Raw genomic sequence first — 13,777 nt, 5'->3', positions numbered from 1 at the left:
TTGATCTTTATTTAACTMGGCAAGTCAGTTAAGAACAAATTCTTATTTACAATAACGGCCTACATACCCATGGAGATGAGAGAAATTGTTGCTTTTTTAAAGCCATTTTCCTGCAATTCTACCATGGAGATGAGAAAATGTTGCTGTTATAAAGCCAATTTTCTGCAATGTTATGCATTTTGCCATGGCTAATGCAGTGTTCTTCTGCTAAAACATAACATCTATACTGCTAAATGAATTATTTTTGGAATTGTCAATTCTCCCTGTCTAGCTTTTATTGATGATTGTTAGTTCTCAAAGATTCAATTATATTAAAATATATAGGTCTTATATATATAGAAAATATATATATATTTTGTAAAAAAAAAAAATATTTTACCTTTATTTAACTCGGCAAGTCAGTTAAGAACACATTCTTATTTTCAATGACGGCCTAAGAACAGTAGGTTAACTTCCTTGTTCAGGTGCAGAACGACAGATATTTACCTTGTCATTTCGGGGATTCGCTCTTGCAACCTTTCGGTTACTAGTCCAACGCTCTAACCACTAGGCTACCTGCCACCCGTTCTACATACTTTATATATTTGCGTTTAGTCGTTTCAGTTTACACTGAAAGCGTTTTTCCAGTCCCAATTTAATTAAATAATTTTAAACAGGAGCCACAAATCTTAATCTTATCCTCCAKGGCTCTATTTTATAATATCTGGAATGTGATTAGACCTAACCATAATCAATTTCAGAAAGTGGTACTAAAATGTAAAAAAATAATAATAATTGCCACACAATTTGATAATCTAAAATGCACCTTGAAGGAATGTCACTGATGAGGTGAGTCTTGCTTCGCCTGTTTATGCATGCCATTTATATGGCCGCATTTTGTCCAGTCTTGTTATTTTGAAACCTCTACCCTGCATTTTACTCAGTGCAAAAAAAACACCATACCCAAACCGGACTCTCACGCAAATTGATTTTGTCCCCGAAAAGCATTAAACATTTTATGGCAATTTAGCTAGCTAGCTAGCTTGCAGTTGCTAGCTAATTTGTCCTATTTAGCTAGCTTGCTGTTGCTAGCTAATTTGGCCTGGGATATAAACATTGAGTTGTTAATTTACCTGAAATCCACAAGGTCCTCTACAATTAATCCACACATAAACCGGTCAACCGAATCATTTCTAGTCATCTCACCTGCTTCCAGGCTTTTTCTTCTTTAGACTTTATATGGTGAATGCAATCTAACTTTCATAATAAAAGGTGTATTACCAAAGATGAACTGAGGTTGGTCAGTTTTCAATCACCCACGTGGGTATAACCAWTGAGGAGATGGCACATGGGTATCTGCTTCTATAAACCAATGAGGAGATGGGAGGAGATGGGAGAGCCAGGACTTGCACCGCGTTCAGAGTCACAAATAGAACTGACTTCTATTTTAGCTCCTGGCAACGCAGACGCTCATTGGCAAACGCAAGCAGTGTGGGTGCAATGATTGAATAACATGTATGTGTAAAATTATTTTGCGACGCGAGCGGTGTGGTCAGCATGTAAGTTAGGGCTGTGCGATTAAGGGCCTTAAGTGCGCGCATCCCCTCCCTGAACCTGCCCTTCTTCCAGAGTTGAGGAAGATCATAAGTTTCTCTCTCTCTCCCTACTCTCCCCCTCTACCTGCGGGGAGGTTCTGCTTTTCAAAGAGGAGAGGAACTTATCTGTGAGMTTCTTCCCTGCTGGGCAGAAACTGATAAGGCCTTCACCCTACTGCCTGGGCCGCTCACACTCAGGTACACACGTTTGAAGCCACAGAGCAGACGTATAGTGTTATTTATGTCAATGAAATATTGATAAAGCAGGCAAGAGTCCTTGCAGAATGGGTTGCCCATAGGGAGAGAGAGAGAACATCCATCCAAATGAAAAAACAGTATAGGTACGAGTCACAGACACAGGGTAGAATGCACATATTGAGTATGCGATTACCTGTATACAGAATCTCCCACACAGGAAATCATTCCATCAATATAACAGAGACTCTCAGAACAATGCAGAAACACAGACACACACATTATCATCTGTCTTGCACACAGTCAAACAAATCCAATCTAACACAGCCATGTTTCCAGGCTTGGTTAAACCAGGTTTGCATAGTGTGTACAGTCAGCACTATGGTTATGAATAACCTACTATCTGGCAAAATCCCATCTCTTGCAGTTAACATAACCCTTACAGCGAGGCCCCTGGTCCTCAACAGCACTCATCTGTTTCGATAGCTAGGAGCACTTGTCAAAAACCTCTGAAGCATAGTACTGCATTACTAACAGTCAACATATTGAAAGCAAGACAGATGAGTATGCCTAATCTCTTAAGTCTCACATAACATTTCCTGTCTTTACACCTCATCCTCGGGTGCCCCCTCCTCCTGCAGATCCCAGCCCTGTCCCACTATAATGAAATGCAGGGCGGCAGACAAACAAGCGTCTATGACCCAGCTTCTCYACAGCACAGCCCCATACATTACACAAGAAGACAGTTTGTCAGGTAAGCAAGTATTCAGCGGTCGCCGAGGGAACCGCACGCTGCAGCCTTGACTACCCTGGCTGCCTTCACCTGAACCAGACTGGAAAAACTGCCGCCCGTCGCGTCTGGCCTCGTCTGGTTTAAACAAACGAGAAGGGCAACCAGTGCCCAGAAGGGGAATAGGGAGGTTGTGTTCCATGTCTGAGGAGGAGAGCGCTGATGCGGAATAGCAGCTAAGACAGACAGACGCTCCCTGGGCTCAGAGGGGGAGACAGGCAGCACAGCAGGCCTCTGACTGAGCACATTTTTATGGGAGTGTCTGTCTGCCGGAATGTGCGCTGCTTCGGGGCAGCGTGCTCACGATTTCCCAGAAAACACGGTGGCGGTTCTGCTTATGTTCAGTTCACCTGATTTCTAGCCAGAACACCCAGAAACAGTTTACATGAATATGTAAGAGATMGTTTTATTTTGGGATCTACATTTCAATCCAAGGTCAGGGTTGTCAATTTCATCTCCATCCTGTTGGACAACAATAACAAGGGCCTTGTTCTTGCGCAACAGGGAGTATGAGGAGTTCAAACCCATGGGCGTGCAGTGCACACAAGTATCGGCATCTCTGATGTCTGGTAATGTGCGCTATCATCTCTCACCAGACGCTCCATCTATCGACCCAAATAGATTACACCCACTTATGGTCGACTCCACAAGGCCTTCCCAATGTCCAGTAGACAATTTGTAAACCCGCCCCCGGCATCACTAGGCTGAGAGTGTGTAGAGTGCGCATCCTTCTCTCAGCACAAAGGGTGACCCCGCCCACATCCTCCACTAGAGTAATGCAATGTGCACTCTGCTCAGTGCGCTCTGGCAGCAAAAGTAACGGACCTTCAAAGTACACAAAGAGTGACCACATGAGAATATGTGATTATTATAGCCTTGGCCTATCCTGTGTGCAAAAAGTGGGTACAGGGATTGTGTGGTTCAGCTTGATTGACAAGAGTGTACAGGAAAGGGAGACGCATTCAGTTGTACAACAGACTAGTTATTCAACTGAAATGTGTCTTCCGCATTTAACCCAACCCCTCTGAATCAGAGGGGTTCGGGGGGGGCTGCCATAATTGACAACCACGTCTTCCATGCCCGGGGAACAGTGGTTTTACTGCCTTGCTCAGGGGCAGAACGTCAGATTTTTACCTTGTCAGCTCGGGGATTTGATCCAGCAACCTTTCGGTTACTGGCCCAACGCTCTAACCACTTGGCTACATGTGCCATAAAGGTAGTGTTGTTCCGTTGACAGCATAAATAACAATGAGCTACACAAGACAACAACTGACAGGTACAACATGCTGCAGAACATGTGTTACTGCAGTCCTGAGTGACAAGAGACTAAACAGGCAAGACCACGATCGTAGAGTGACTGTTTTATATTACACTCGCTAGCCTGTGCGTGCACACAAAGCCCTCACAGATGGATGTTGTGACATTGTGTTGACTTTTTTTAAAGTATTGACAATTTCACTTAACGTGTGAAGCATGGCTCTGTTCCCTTTGAGTTTTAAATCTTCCACACCCTGATAGATTACACTTCCTTATCCGGAGTAGCTTGTGTGAGCTGCTAGCAAACACTGGATTTTGATAAAGCACTCGATTGCAACTGAACAACCCCAAATTATTGTTCCAACCTGWAAAACCAAGATGTTTAGCTTGAGTCAAATTGACACTGACACAAATTACACCAGGAAGTTCTGGCTATGAAATTCGCGATGGTAACGCGTCACATGTTTATTTCTGGACTTGGTGAGAACTGAAACTAACGTTAACTAACTAACTTTGAAATCACGAACATACTCATTAATCTCGCTAGCTAGAACTGAAATTAACAATTTGGGCTAACCTAGTAAAATAGATTTCACAATGCAATGGAGTAAAAGTTCATATTTAGTGACCAGCAAACCAGTTAATCATAATTGATCGCTGTATGCCATCAATCACAATCTGACATTGACTGGTCGGTCTGATGTTTGGCCGAYGGCAATGCTAACGACATTGCTGTCTTTGATAACGTTAGCTAGCTAACCAGACGTTAACGCAGCGTGCTAACACTGGCTTGTTTGTGGTGAAAGCAGGAAACACTTCGTTCAAGCATTCAAATCTGTGAAAATCCAACGTGGCAAATGTGAAATAAAAATATCAGATAATTTAAACGTCTAGTTAGTTAGATAACATAACTAACTAGTAAACCTAATTAGYTAGTTAGCTAAACGTTCATCAACAAATCAAAAGAGCAGGCTAGCTAACGTTATTAGTCTTTCACAATCACATCCAGACAGGTAACGTGCTATCTAGCTAATGTTAGTTAGCCTACCTGCCCGGGCATCACAAATCATTAAACACGCTAAAGAAAATTGTATTGAAAATGGAATGTATAATACACAAACAGAAGCAGGGGACTGCGAATTCAAATGTTTGGTTGCAAATATGTTTTCCCTTACCTTGTCCAGACAATTCACTTTTTCCGTGGGGTACACGATTGTGCCACATCTGCCACACGACGGATTCATGTTTGAGGAATGCTGTCTAGTTGGATAAATTAAACGAAAAAATATATATATCTGTCAAGTAAAAGTGTTCTTCCCAAACAATACGTGTCGAGTTTGACGGCTGGATTTATCAAATCCCGGAGATTGTTGTCGTTCTAATCGCACAGCTGGCTGTCAGTACACGAACCAGAGACGTAAAGCGCGGGCACGGCGCCTCTCTTTCCAATGCCGCGCTCCCGAGGAGAAAGGAAAGGGGGCGGTCCCACGGGAGACGCTTGATTTCAGAGGCGACGTTAATAATTGGATAAATCCCGTGATCAGATACAAATCTATGGAGATCGATCAGCGTATAATATATTTGATACTGAAATCCAACGCAAATAGCAATACTCAATGCTTTTTAGTTGGTTGATTCCATGGAATGCGGAACTAGATTTATCACACCACCATCACTGGTCGTCATTAGTTACCACAGCCACAAAGTCATAAACTCCGCCCATTTCTAAAATGTATCTTCTTCAAATTTGATTTTAAACCTAAACCCAACCTTAACCCTAAACTTAACCACACTGCTAAMCTTATGTCTAACCCTAATCTTCAATTAAGACCAACAAACTAATTTTGTGTTTTTATGATTTTTTTTTGATAAAGCCAATTTTTACTTTGTGGCTGTGCTATCTAGTGGAAACAACCATCACGGCGGAACAGGCGCACGACAACATCGTGAACATGACATATAGAAAAAGTATCTAGAATAGACGCCAACGCTTTTTATTCCACATGATGATCATGCCATCTGCTACAATCTGTATGTAGGCTGCTGTGAAGGCCTACATGGAATAAAGTTGCAAATGATTTTGGTTTGGGTGACATCTGCTGTCGCAAATCAGAATTGGTTTCACTGGTCAGGATGCAGAAATTATAGGCMCACTGAGTTTTCTCCTTTTCTGGTTGACATTACAATTAAACATTATTCATTCTAATGGCTTTATTCTTTCTAAGTACTGTATTTCAAAACATGATCCTCAATCTGGGTTTAATTTGGAAGGTCAACGTCATGTATGAAGAGCATTAAATTGCCTCAATTTATGAAATACATTCTTGGCATACACAGTACCAGTCAAAAGTTTGGACACACCTACTCATTCAAAGGTTTTACTTTATTTTTTACTATTTTCTACATTGTAGAATAATAGTGAAGCCATCAAAACTATGAAATAACACATATGGAATCATGTAGTAACCAAAAAAGTGTTATACAAAATACATATTATATTTGAGATTCTTCAAAGTAGCCACCCTTTGCCTTGAGAGTGTACAATCTGTCATCAAGGCAAAGGTTGGCTACTTTGAAGAATATAATTTCATAGTTGTGATGTCTTGCTAGTATTCTACAATGTAGAAAATAGTCAAAATAAAGAAAAATCCTTGAATGAGTAGGTGTGTCTGAACYTTTGACTGGTACTGTATATAAAAAAAGCAATACAGGAACAAAACATTCAAACATGAACTGTACAGAGATTATCATTGAAGAACATCCTCAACTGGTCTTCGTTCTTGTCATGGAAGTGCAGGGATACAGAATCTTTKATAGTGTTTTTTTTCCATGGATGTTGATAGTCATAATGTATCACAGTTTATTCCAGTAACACATCCCATGGAGGTGTGTGGAAAATGGTGAGACAGCAATCCGTTACTGCTGAGAAACTTGGAACTCAACAAAGAAATTCTAGCAAAGCCTTAAAAGTGGCCTCTTCTCATTTGTCCCTTTCCCTAAAACCTGAGTCGCGGATGTGTACGAGAAGAGTTTAAGACTTTGTCCACCAAAAATTATATACAATACCCCCCATTTTTTTTGCCAACAAAGACAGCCAACAAAGACAGGGACTATATTGAAGTGATTATTGAAAAATGAATGAACAAAAAAACATTATTTGTGTAATGGAGTAGGGAATGTGTGTGTAGCTCTAAGCTCTCTCCTTCCTCTCCTACAAACTCGTTTTTCTCTCCTCATCATCCAGTTGCTCCTCAGTCCGGTCAGCACTGGCCAGCTTCCATGATTCCCTCCTTCTCGTGACCTTCGACCTCCACCTCTGCGTAGCTGGAGTGGAATCCCTGCTTCCTGAACTTCATGGATGGCCAGTAGCTGTTGCGTCGCTATTGAAATAAGATCATATAGGTCATTGTTTTAAAAGGTTAAAGAGAATGGGAGTAGAAGTCTACATTTAGCAGGACATAGACTGACAGAGCTGGTTGAATGTGAGCCCTGATAGTGTTACTAACCTGTAGGATGTAGAGTGGTGAGGCAGCAGAAGGATGAGAGTTGATGTAAAGAGCCAGCAGTGTCAGAGCCAGCAGTAGCACCAATGCAGCTACTACACCTGCTATAACTCCTGTGTGAGCTGACCCGTCGTGTTGTCTCGGAGGGCCTGTCTTCACGTCTAACCAGGAAAGAGAGACAGTGTACAATCAAACTCCTGTAACATAGCTCCATACACACAATTCAAAGGGAATCAACATCCACCCACCTTTACCATTGTATAGAATCACATGTTTTGTGTCATCTGCAGGAAGATCAAATGAATGTAGGATCAGTTTGAATATTGAGTAGTTAGGACTCAAACTGCTTCCATTGTTATTTTCCTGAACTCCATTTCTGTGCAATTTTTTTTGCATGTTCTAAGAACACTCAGGCACTGGCTAAAAACAGACACTGAGCGCTAGAGCATTACTATGGCATCATTGTTCTTGCTCTGTTTAACACTGCTGCATGCACAGTTGAACTCTGATACTCCGATATAAACCCTCCCAGGCACACTCATTTACACACTTGACTTACTCTCCGTGGCAGGGCCTTCTGGTAGGGGCCCCAGGGGAGTGGTGACCTCAGAGTCTGAGGGAACTGAAGGGTCAATGRAGCTGTCTGGTCCCCCCTTGGAATAATCCTCACAGGTGACATCTTTGGCCTGTCCATATAATGGATGAGAATTGTGGTTTTAACAGAGGAAGCTTAGACTGTGATTTACATTTGATGTACAGTACATGTAAAGTMTATGAACGTTCATTGACATTGTCCAACTCTACCTCTTCTGAACAGGCGTAGTCCAGCCACTCCTGCCTGTGTCTGTCCATTCCGTCTGAGCACCTGAAACAGACACAGATGTCAAAYACAAAGAAACAAGGACTCCTTTATTCAGATAGGGATCTACACTCCTCTCCTGCTCACCTCTGGAGGACGTTGCACCAGGTACAGCCAGAGGTTAGGTTGGACGAGAGGCAGAGTTCACAGCTGTCATGCTGCAGACAGGCTGGACAGAGGGAGGGAGAGACAGAGAGACCTGGGTTTTGATTCTGTAGCGACACGATTGGCATTGGCATTAACATTATACTAAGCTGTGCCTGTGACTGGTTATTGAGGATGAAATGTCTGAGAGGCCTGTATGGGGGATAGAGATTAGATGCTTACTAGGCAATGCAGTGAACTCAAAGGCAGAGTTGTTGGTGATCTTAGTTGTATCGATGTCCACCCGATGGTACTCGTAGAGCCGACGTTGGGCATCTATGTGAGAGATATMMTTTCAGATMATTTTAGCAAAAGTATTTGACATCAAAGACTTGCCAACCTGGATAACTGTGGGTTAGGGAACCCTTGCTGCTAACCTGAGGATTGAGGGGAAGGCAGGTTCACCATGAATGCATCTGACAACCCTGCCTTCACTTGGTGCTCAGCAGAACTTATCACCTCCACTGGCAAAGGTATCTRAMAGAGYGAGAGAGACAGGTAGAGAAAAATGTACAGAGTGTGTCTGTGTTTAGATGGAATACATTCAAATCAGAGACGTGTTGTACAAGGTTCATAAGTSTGCATGTTGTRAGTCTCTCTCACATCTCTGTAGCTGAAGGTGATGGTCCCTGTGAGGTGCAGGGCAGCCTGGAAGGTGTATGCCCCCTCTGCCTCCCTCCCATGAAGTCTCACCCGCTCCCACTGCACCACAAACACCTCACCTGGGGTCAGTAAAGGACAGGTCGCACAGAGGTCAACCAAGGGTCAAAAGTCAAATAACAAGCGTTGTCTGAATGTTACTCTATGGCTTACCATTGTCCAGGTACTGCACAGTAGACTCCTTGGAGAAGCTGGGGTCAAAGTTGGCCATGAGGGGAGCGATGTACTGTGTTGCTGTCAGCATGCGGTGTGTGACCTCTCCCATGAAAATAAACCCTGAAGAAGGTCAGAGGTCAGGGTTCTATGGAGATGCATGGCAAGTGGCAACTGGTAGTTACAATAGTTCACTCCTTCTGTGCTTAACGTAAGTAACAAGCAGGAAGTAGAAAGGAAGAAATGTGATAAGTGGCTCCATCTGAGTATGAACAACTTGCCATGTGTCGGAAGAATAATGAAATGTACCTCCTGTTGCTATGGTAATCTGCCTCAAATAATGTCCGTAGAAGGGGAAGTCAAATGAGAGGGCAACCTTCTGGAATACGAGGAAGAGAGAGAGGGAGGGAAATGAAATGCGCGTGCTTGCACGTGCGTGCGCGTGTGTGTGTATCTGTGTGTATGACTCACCGCAGCCTGTCTGTGTGTGTTGGACAAAATGCCATGCATTCTGACTTGGCCTTGCTCTAGGTCGTTTAGATCTACCCAGAGTTCATCTGTGCGTTGGTCATCAGGGCCAAAACTACGCCATGTGTAATACCTACCAGCGTCCTCCTGTTATAGAAACAGTAGAGGTGAGTGCAAGAGGAGAAGTTGAGGGATGAGACGGGAGAGATAGAATAATGGTGTGAGGGGGGGGTGGAGATGAGATGTTATAATGAACAGCAGGGTTAACAGTGAAAGCAACATTTGAAATCAGGCCCACATAAACAAACAAACACACAATCTACATTGAGTTCCAGTCTCCAGTTTATTACATAGTAGTATAACAAGAGAGGGATACTAAATATGAAGAATGCAGGGTGCATACTAAATAAGTTAAGGGGATACGCTTTTAGAAACCTTASGATGTCCTTGAATGTCTTGGACTGTACATTTCAGCAGCAAGGTTGAAATGATTCACTGCAATTTGATTTGATCTACATTGTTCAACTCTTTTCAATATACCCTCTGCAGTCTAATGCGGTTCAACATTGATTTGTTTTATATAAAGCCAGCAGGGAGCAGTATTCTACCACCACAACTGGAACATGCAAATCTCACATTGACATACTGTACGTACARTTGTTGCCCACACTAGTGTGTTGTTGGACCACTTCCCCAGCGCCACTCACCACTAAGTGTGTCATGTTGTCTGGTAGGGTGTCAATGGTCAGTCCTCCTCCCAGTACTTCCCTGGCCACCCTGGCGTCACCCAGCCACGGCTCTCTGGGGGACCTGTTTGATGGCTTCCTCATGCTGCTGTCCATTCACATGATTAACCGCAATCTCTGTCCAATACACAGTGAGTCAGTGACACAGATTCAATGTCATGTCAGTCCAGAAGGTGCATGTCCAGAACCCACTCGTGTCACATTATAAACAAATCAAGCATCTGCTTTAGGCAAGAGTTGGGGAAGCTACTTCAAATACTTCTCCACTGGTGGAAGTTACGCTACACTAAAGCTAAGCCTTATGAAAATAGAGTTTTGACCTCTCACACTAAAGTTACTTTGAAAAAAGTAGTTCACTACACAAAACTACTTTGTGAAAAATTATCATATCTCAATCTGAGGAATGTCATGGACTAACATTGGAAGAACAGAACACTCTGGAGTCAGAAATGTTAACATAATGTATAATTTAGCCCATAAACACAAAATCAGTTTAAGGTGAGAATTAGGCAGGTCTGATGCTGAAAAAGAAAGGAAATTATTGCCTACATCACCATATTTTCTTTTGCAAAAAAAACTTCAGTAGGTAGCTACACCCATGGCCGAAAAAAAAGTAATCCATTCTGAAAACACTACCAGGATTAGAATTTGCTAAACCTATCACAAGCTAATGCAAAATGTAGTTAAATTAACTAGTTGAACTACATGTAGTTCACTATCCCCAACCCTGGCTTTTGGTTACTGCATAGCCCTAACCGAGTGTGTATTACTCGATGCAATGGTTTGGATATTGTGGGCTGAAAGTGAACATAGCATTACATATCTCTGGCCATGAGGGAATGCTGGCATGCATTTAAACTTTAAACTCCTTTTTTCTACAACTGCACCTGCACGCACCCATGCATGCACTCACACACACACACACACACCACACACACACACACACACACACACACACACACACACACCCACACACACACACACACACACACACACACACAACCACACACACACACACACACACAACACACACACACACACACACCCACACACACAACACACACACACACGATGTGTGGTTGGCTGGACCACAGTCTTAATCACAATACAACAAACTAGAAAGGCCTTGAGGATTTCTTGTTTGTCTGCCGCTTTGCTTTTCTCTCCTCCTCCTCCTCTCCTTGTCTTGCATATCCCATGGACTGCAATGTTCTGTCTCTTTTGGATCCAAAGTTGTGAGCCCGTTCCAAAGCTACTTACAACACAGCATATGTTCCACAACATTCTGCTAAAACATTATCCAAACATAAATCAATGTGGATTTGAAATCATCTGGGATTAGGAGGGACCAATCTCTGAGGACCCTTGTGGTTATCAGATAACACATGTCCCACATCACTCTGCTTGAGGCCACAATGCATCTGGTTATTCTGCTTCTTAGGCCGGAGCCACATAGAGATTTTGTGTTAGGAAATTACAGAATGATCGTTTCAACAAGAATGCATATACGATTTCATCCGTTTTTAATTTTCCATGTGGTGGCCGTAGCCTCATTCAGGTTTTGATTGCACGTTGTGATGTAGAGCCCCCCACTGGACATTTTGTTTAGTTGCGTCTGGTTGTTTTTCTTTTAAAGTACTTTGAGTAGGGGGGTGAAAGCAGAAAGTGTTTTGTTCTGTTTGGGACATTTCTCATGCATCTGGTCATGATCTGTTGCTGTCATTTTTGTTTTTTGTTCGTTAATCGCATGGCAATCGCTTGTGAGTGATTGAGATGGTTAGTTGCAAGTTCATCTAGCTAAGTCATGAGGTGTTTTACATGAGTGGTGCTGAGAATGTTGTCTATGTGTGGTGCTGGAGATGTTGTCTATGCTAGCTACATTCCATTGTTAGTTCTGCTGCCTGTCGCCATCCGGTGTCAATAGATGCTGGCTAGCATTGTTTGCAACATCCAAGCCTTCTCGTTTATATGTCAGCAGTGTTGTGTTTTATGTGCCCAGAACATTGTCCATGCATTAGATTTTTTATTGTCAGTTTCTGTATACAGTGTGAGATAAAGTTGTACATCAAGCTTATTTTCAAACTTGACTGCTGACATGCACGTGTTTGAGGGATTGTATTAATTACAGAAATGATCAAAATACTAAATATACAGTTGAAGTCAGAAGTTTACATACACCTTAGTTCAGTTTTTCACAATTCCTGACATTTAATCCGGTTTTAGGTCAGTTAGGATCACCACTTTATTTTAAAAATGTGAAAGGTCAGAAATAATAGTAGAGAGAATGATTTATTTCAGCTTTTATTTCTTTCATCACATTCCAGTGGGTCAGAAGTTTACATACACTCAATTAGTATTTGGTAGCATTGCCTTTAAATTGTTTAACTTGGGTCAAACGTTTCGGGTAGCCTTCCACAAGCTTCCCACAATAAGTTGGGTGAATTTTGGCCCAATCCTCCTGACAGAGCTGGTGTAACTGAGTCAGGTGTGTAGTCTTCCTTTCTCGCACACGCTTTTTTCAGTTCTTGTGGAGGTCTACAATTTTTTTCTGAGGTCTTGGCTGATTTCTTTTGATTTTCCCATGATGTCAAGCAAAGAGCACTGAGTTTGAAGGTAGGCCTTGAAATACATTCACAGGTACACTCCAATTGACTCAAATGATGTCAACTAGCCTAACAGAAGCTTTTAAAGCCATGACATATTTTTCTGGAATTTTCCAAACTGTTTAAAGGCACAGTCAACTTAGTGTATGTAAACTTCTGACCCACTGGAATTGTAATACAGTGAATTATAAGTGAAATAATGAAAACAATTGTTGGAAAAATGACTTGTGTCATGCACAAAGTAGACTTCCTACCACTGACTAGCCATTATTTGTTAAGAAATTTGTGGAGTGGTTACTAGGTTTTATTGATCCATAAGTGTTGTATTCCGACTTCAACTGTACATACATATGAGTATATAAATTGAGATGAGTAATGCCAGATATGTAAACATTAAGTGCTAGATACTGAGAGGATAGTATATGAATACAGTATATACATATGAGATGAGTAATGGTGTAACATGATTAAAGTGTAGTAGTTTCTCCTTAAAGTGGCCAGTGATTATAGTGTATGCCTATAGGCAGCAGCCTCTAACGTGCTAGTGTTGGCTGTTAACAGTCTGATGGCCTTGAGATAGAAACTGTTTCAGTCTCTCGGTCCCAGCTTTGATGCACCTGTACTGACCTTGCCTTCTGGATGATAGGGGTGAACAGGCGGTGGCTCAGATGGTTGATGTCTTGATGATCTTTTTGGCCTTCCTGTGACATTAGGTGATGTAGGTGTCCTGGAGGGCGGGTAGTTTGCCCCGGTAATGCGTTGGGCAGACCGCACCACCCTCTGGAGAGCCTTGCTGTTGCGGGCTGATGCAGTTGCCCATACCAG

At 42.3% G+C, this 13,777-nt stretch overlaps 2 protein-coding genes across 4 annotated transcripts in view; both read right to left on the bottom strand.

Annotated features, from left to right (window-relative positions):
- Positions 1 to 5,255, bottom strand: part of LOC111981054 (LIM and SH3 domain protein 1) — a 45,424-nt gene extending 40,169 nt beyond the window's left edge. Inside the window, exon 1 of the mRNA XM_024012177.2 lies at positions 4,992 to 5,255. Coding sequence (XP_023867945.2) covers positions 4,992 to 5,060 — 69 coding nt within the window. The 5' untranslated portion in view covers positions 5,061 to 5,255. The remainder of the gene's footprint in view (positions 1 to 4,991) is intronic.
- A 541-nt stretch (positions 5,256 to 5,796) lies between these two features.
- Positions 5,797 to 10,472, bottom strand: LOC111981555 (plexin domain-containing protein 1). 3 transcript variants are annotated; one of them, XM_024012870.2, is made up of 13 exons: positions 10,311 to 10,472; positions 9,607 to 9,750; positions 9,445 to 9,514; positions 9,136 to 9,258; positions 8,926 to 9,044; positions 8,700 to 8,799; positions 8,506 to 8,598; positions 8,266 to 8,347; positions 8,124 to 8,184; positions 7,879 to 8,005; positions 7,568 to 7,603; positions 7,323 to 7,480; positions 5,797 to 7,196 (listed from the first exon to the last, which is right to left on the bottom strand). In XM_024012870.2, exons 1-13 carry the CDS (start codon positions 10,443 to 10,445, stop codon positions 7,077 to 7,079), a joined length of 1,368 nt encoding a protein of 455 aa, XP_023868638.1. In that variant the 5' UTR covers positions 10,446 to 10,472; the 3' UTR covers positions 5,797 to 7,076. The 3 variants fall into 3 exon arrangements, with proteins under 3 accessions (XP_023868638.1, XP_023868639.1, XP_023868640.1); XM_024012871.2 differs by having other exon boundaries at positions 7,574 to 7,603; XM_024012872.2 differs by lacking the exon at positions 7,568 to 7,603.
- Positions 10,473 to 13,777: the final 3,305 nt, after the last annotated feature.

The sequence above is a fragment of the Salvelinus sp. IW2-2015 genome, linkage group LG20, assembly GCF_002910315.2.
Source record: "Salvelinus sp. IW2-2015 linkage group LG20, ASM291031v2, whole genome shotgun sequence".
NCBI classification, from domain to species: domain Eukaryota; kingdom Metazoa; phylum Chordata; class Actinopteri; order Salmoniformes; family Salmonidae; genus Salvelinus; species Salvelinus sp. IW2-2015.
This window is presented reverse-complemented; position numbering and strand designations above follow the sequence as displayed.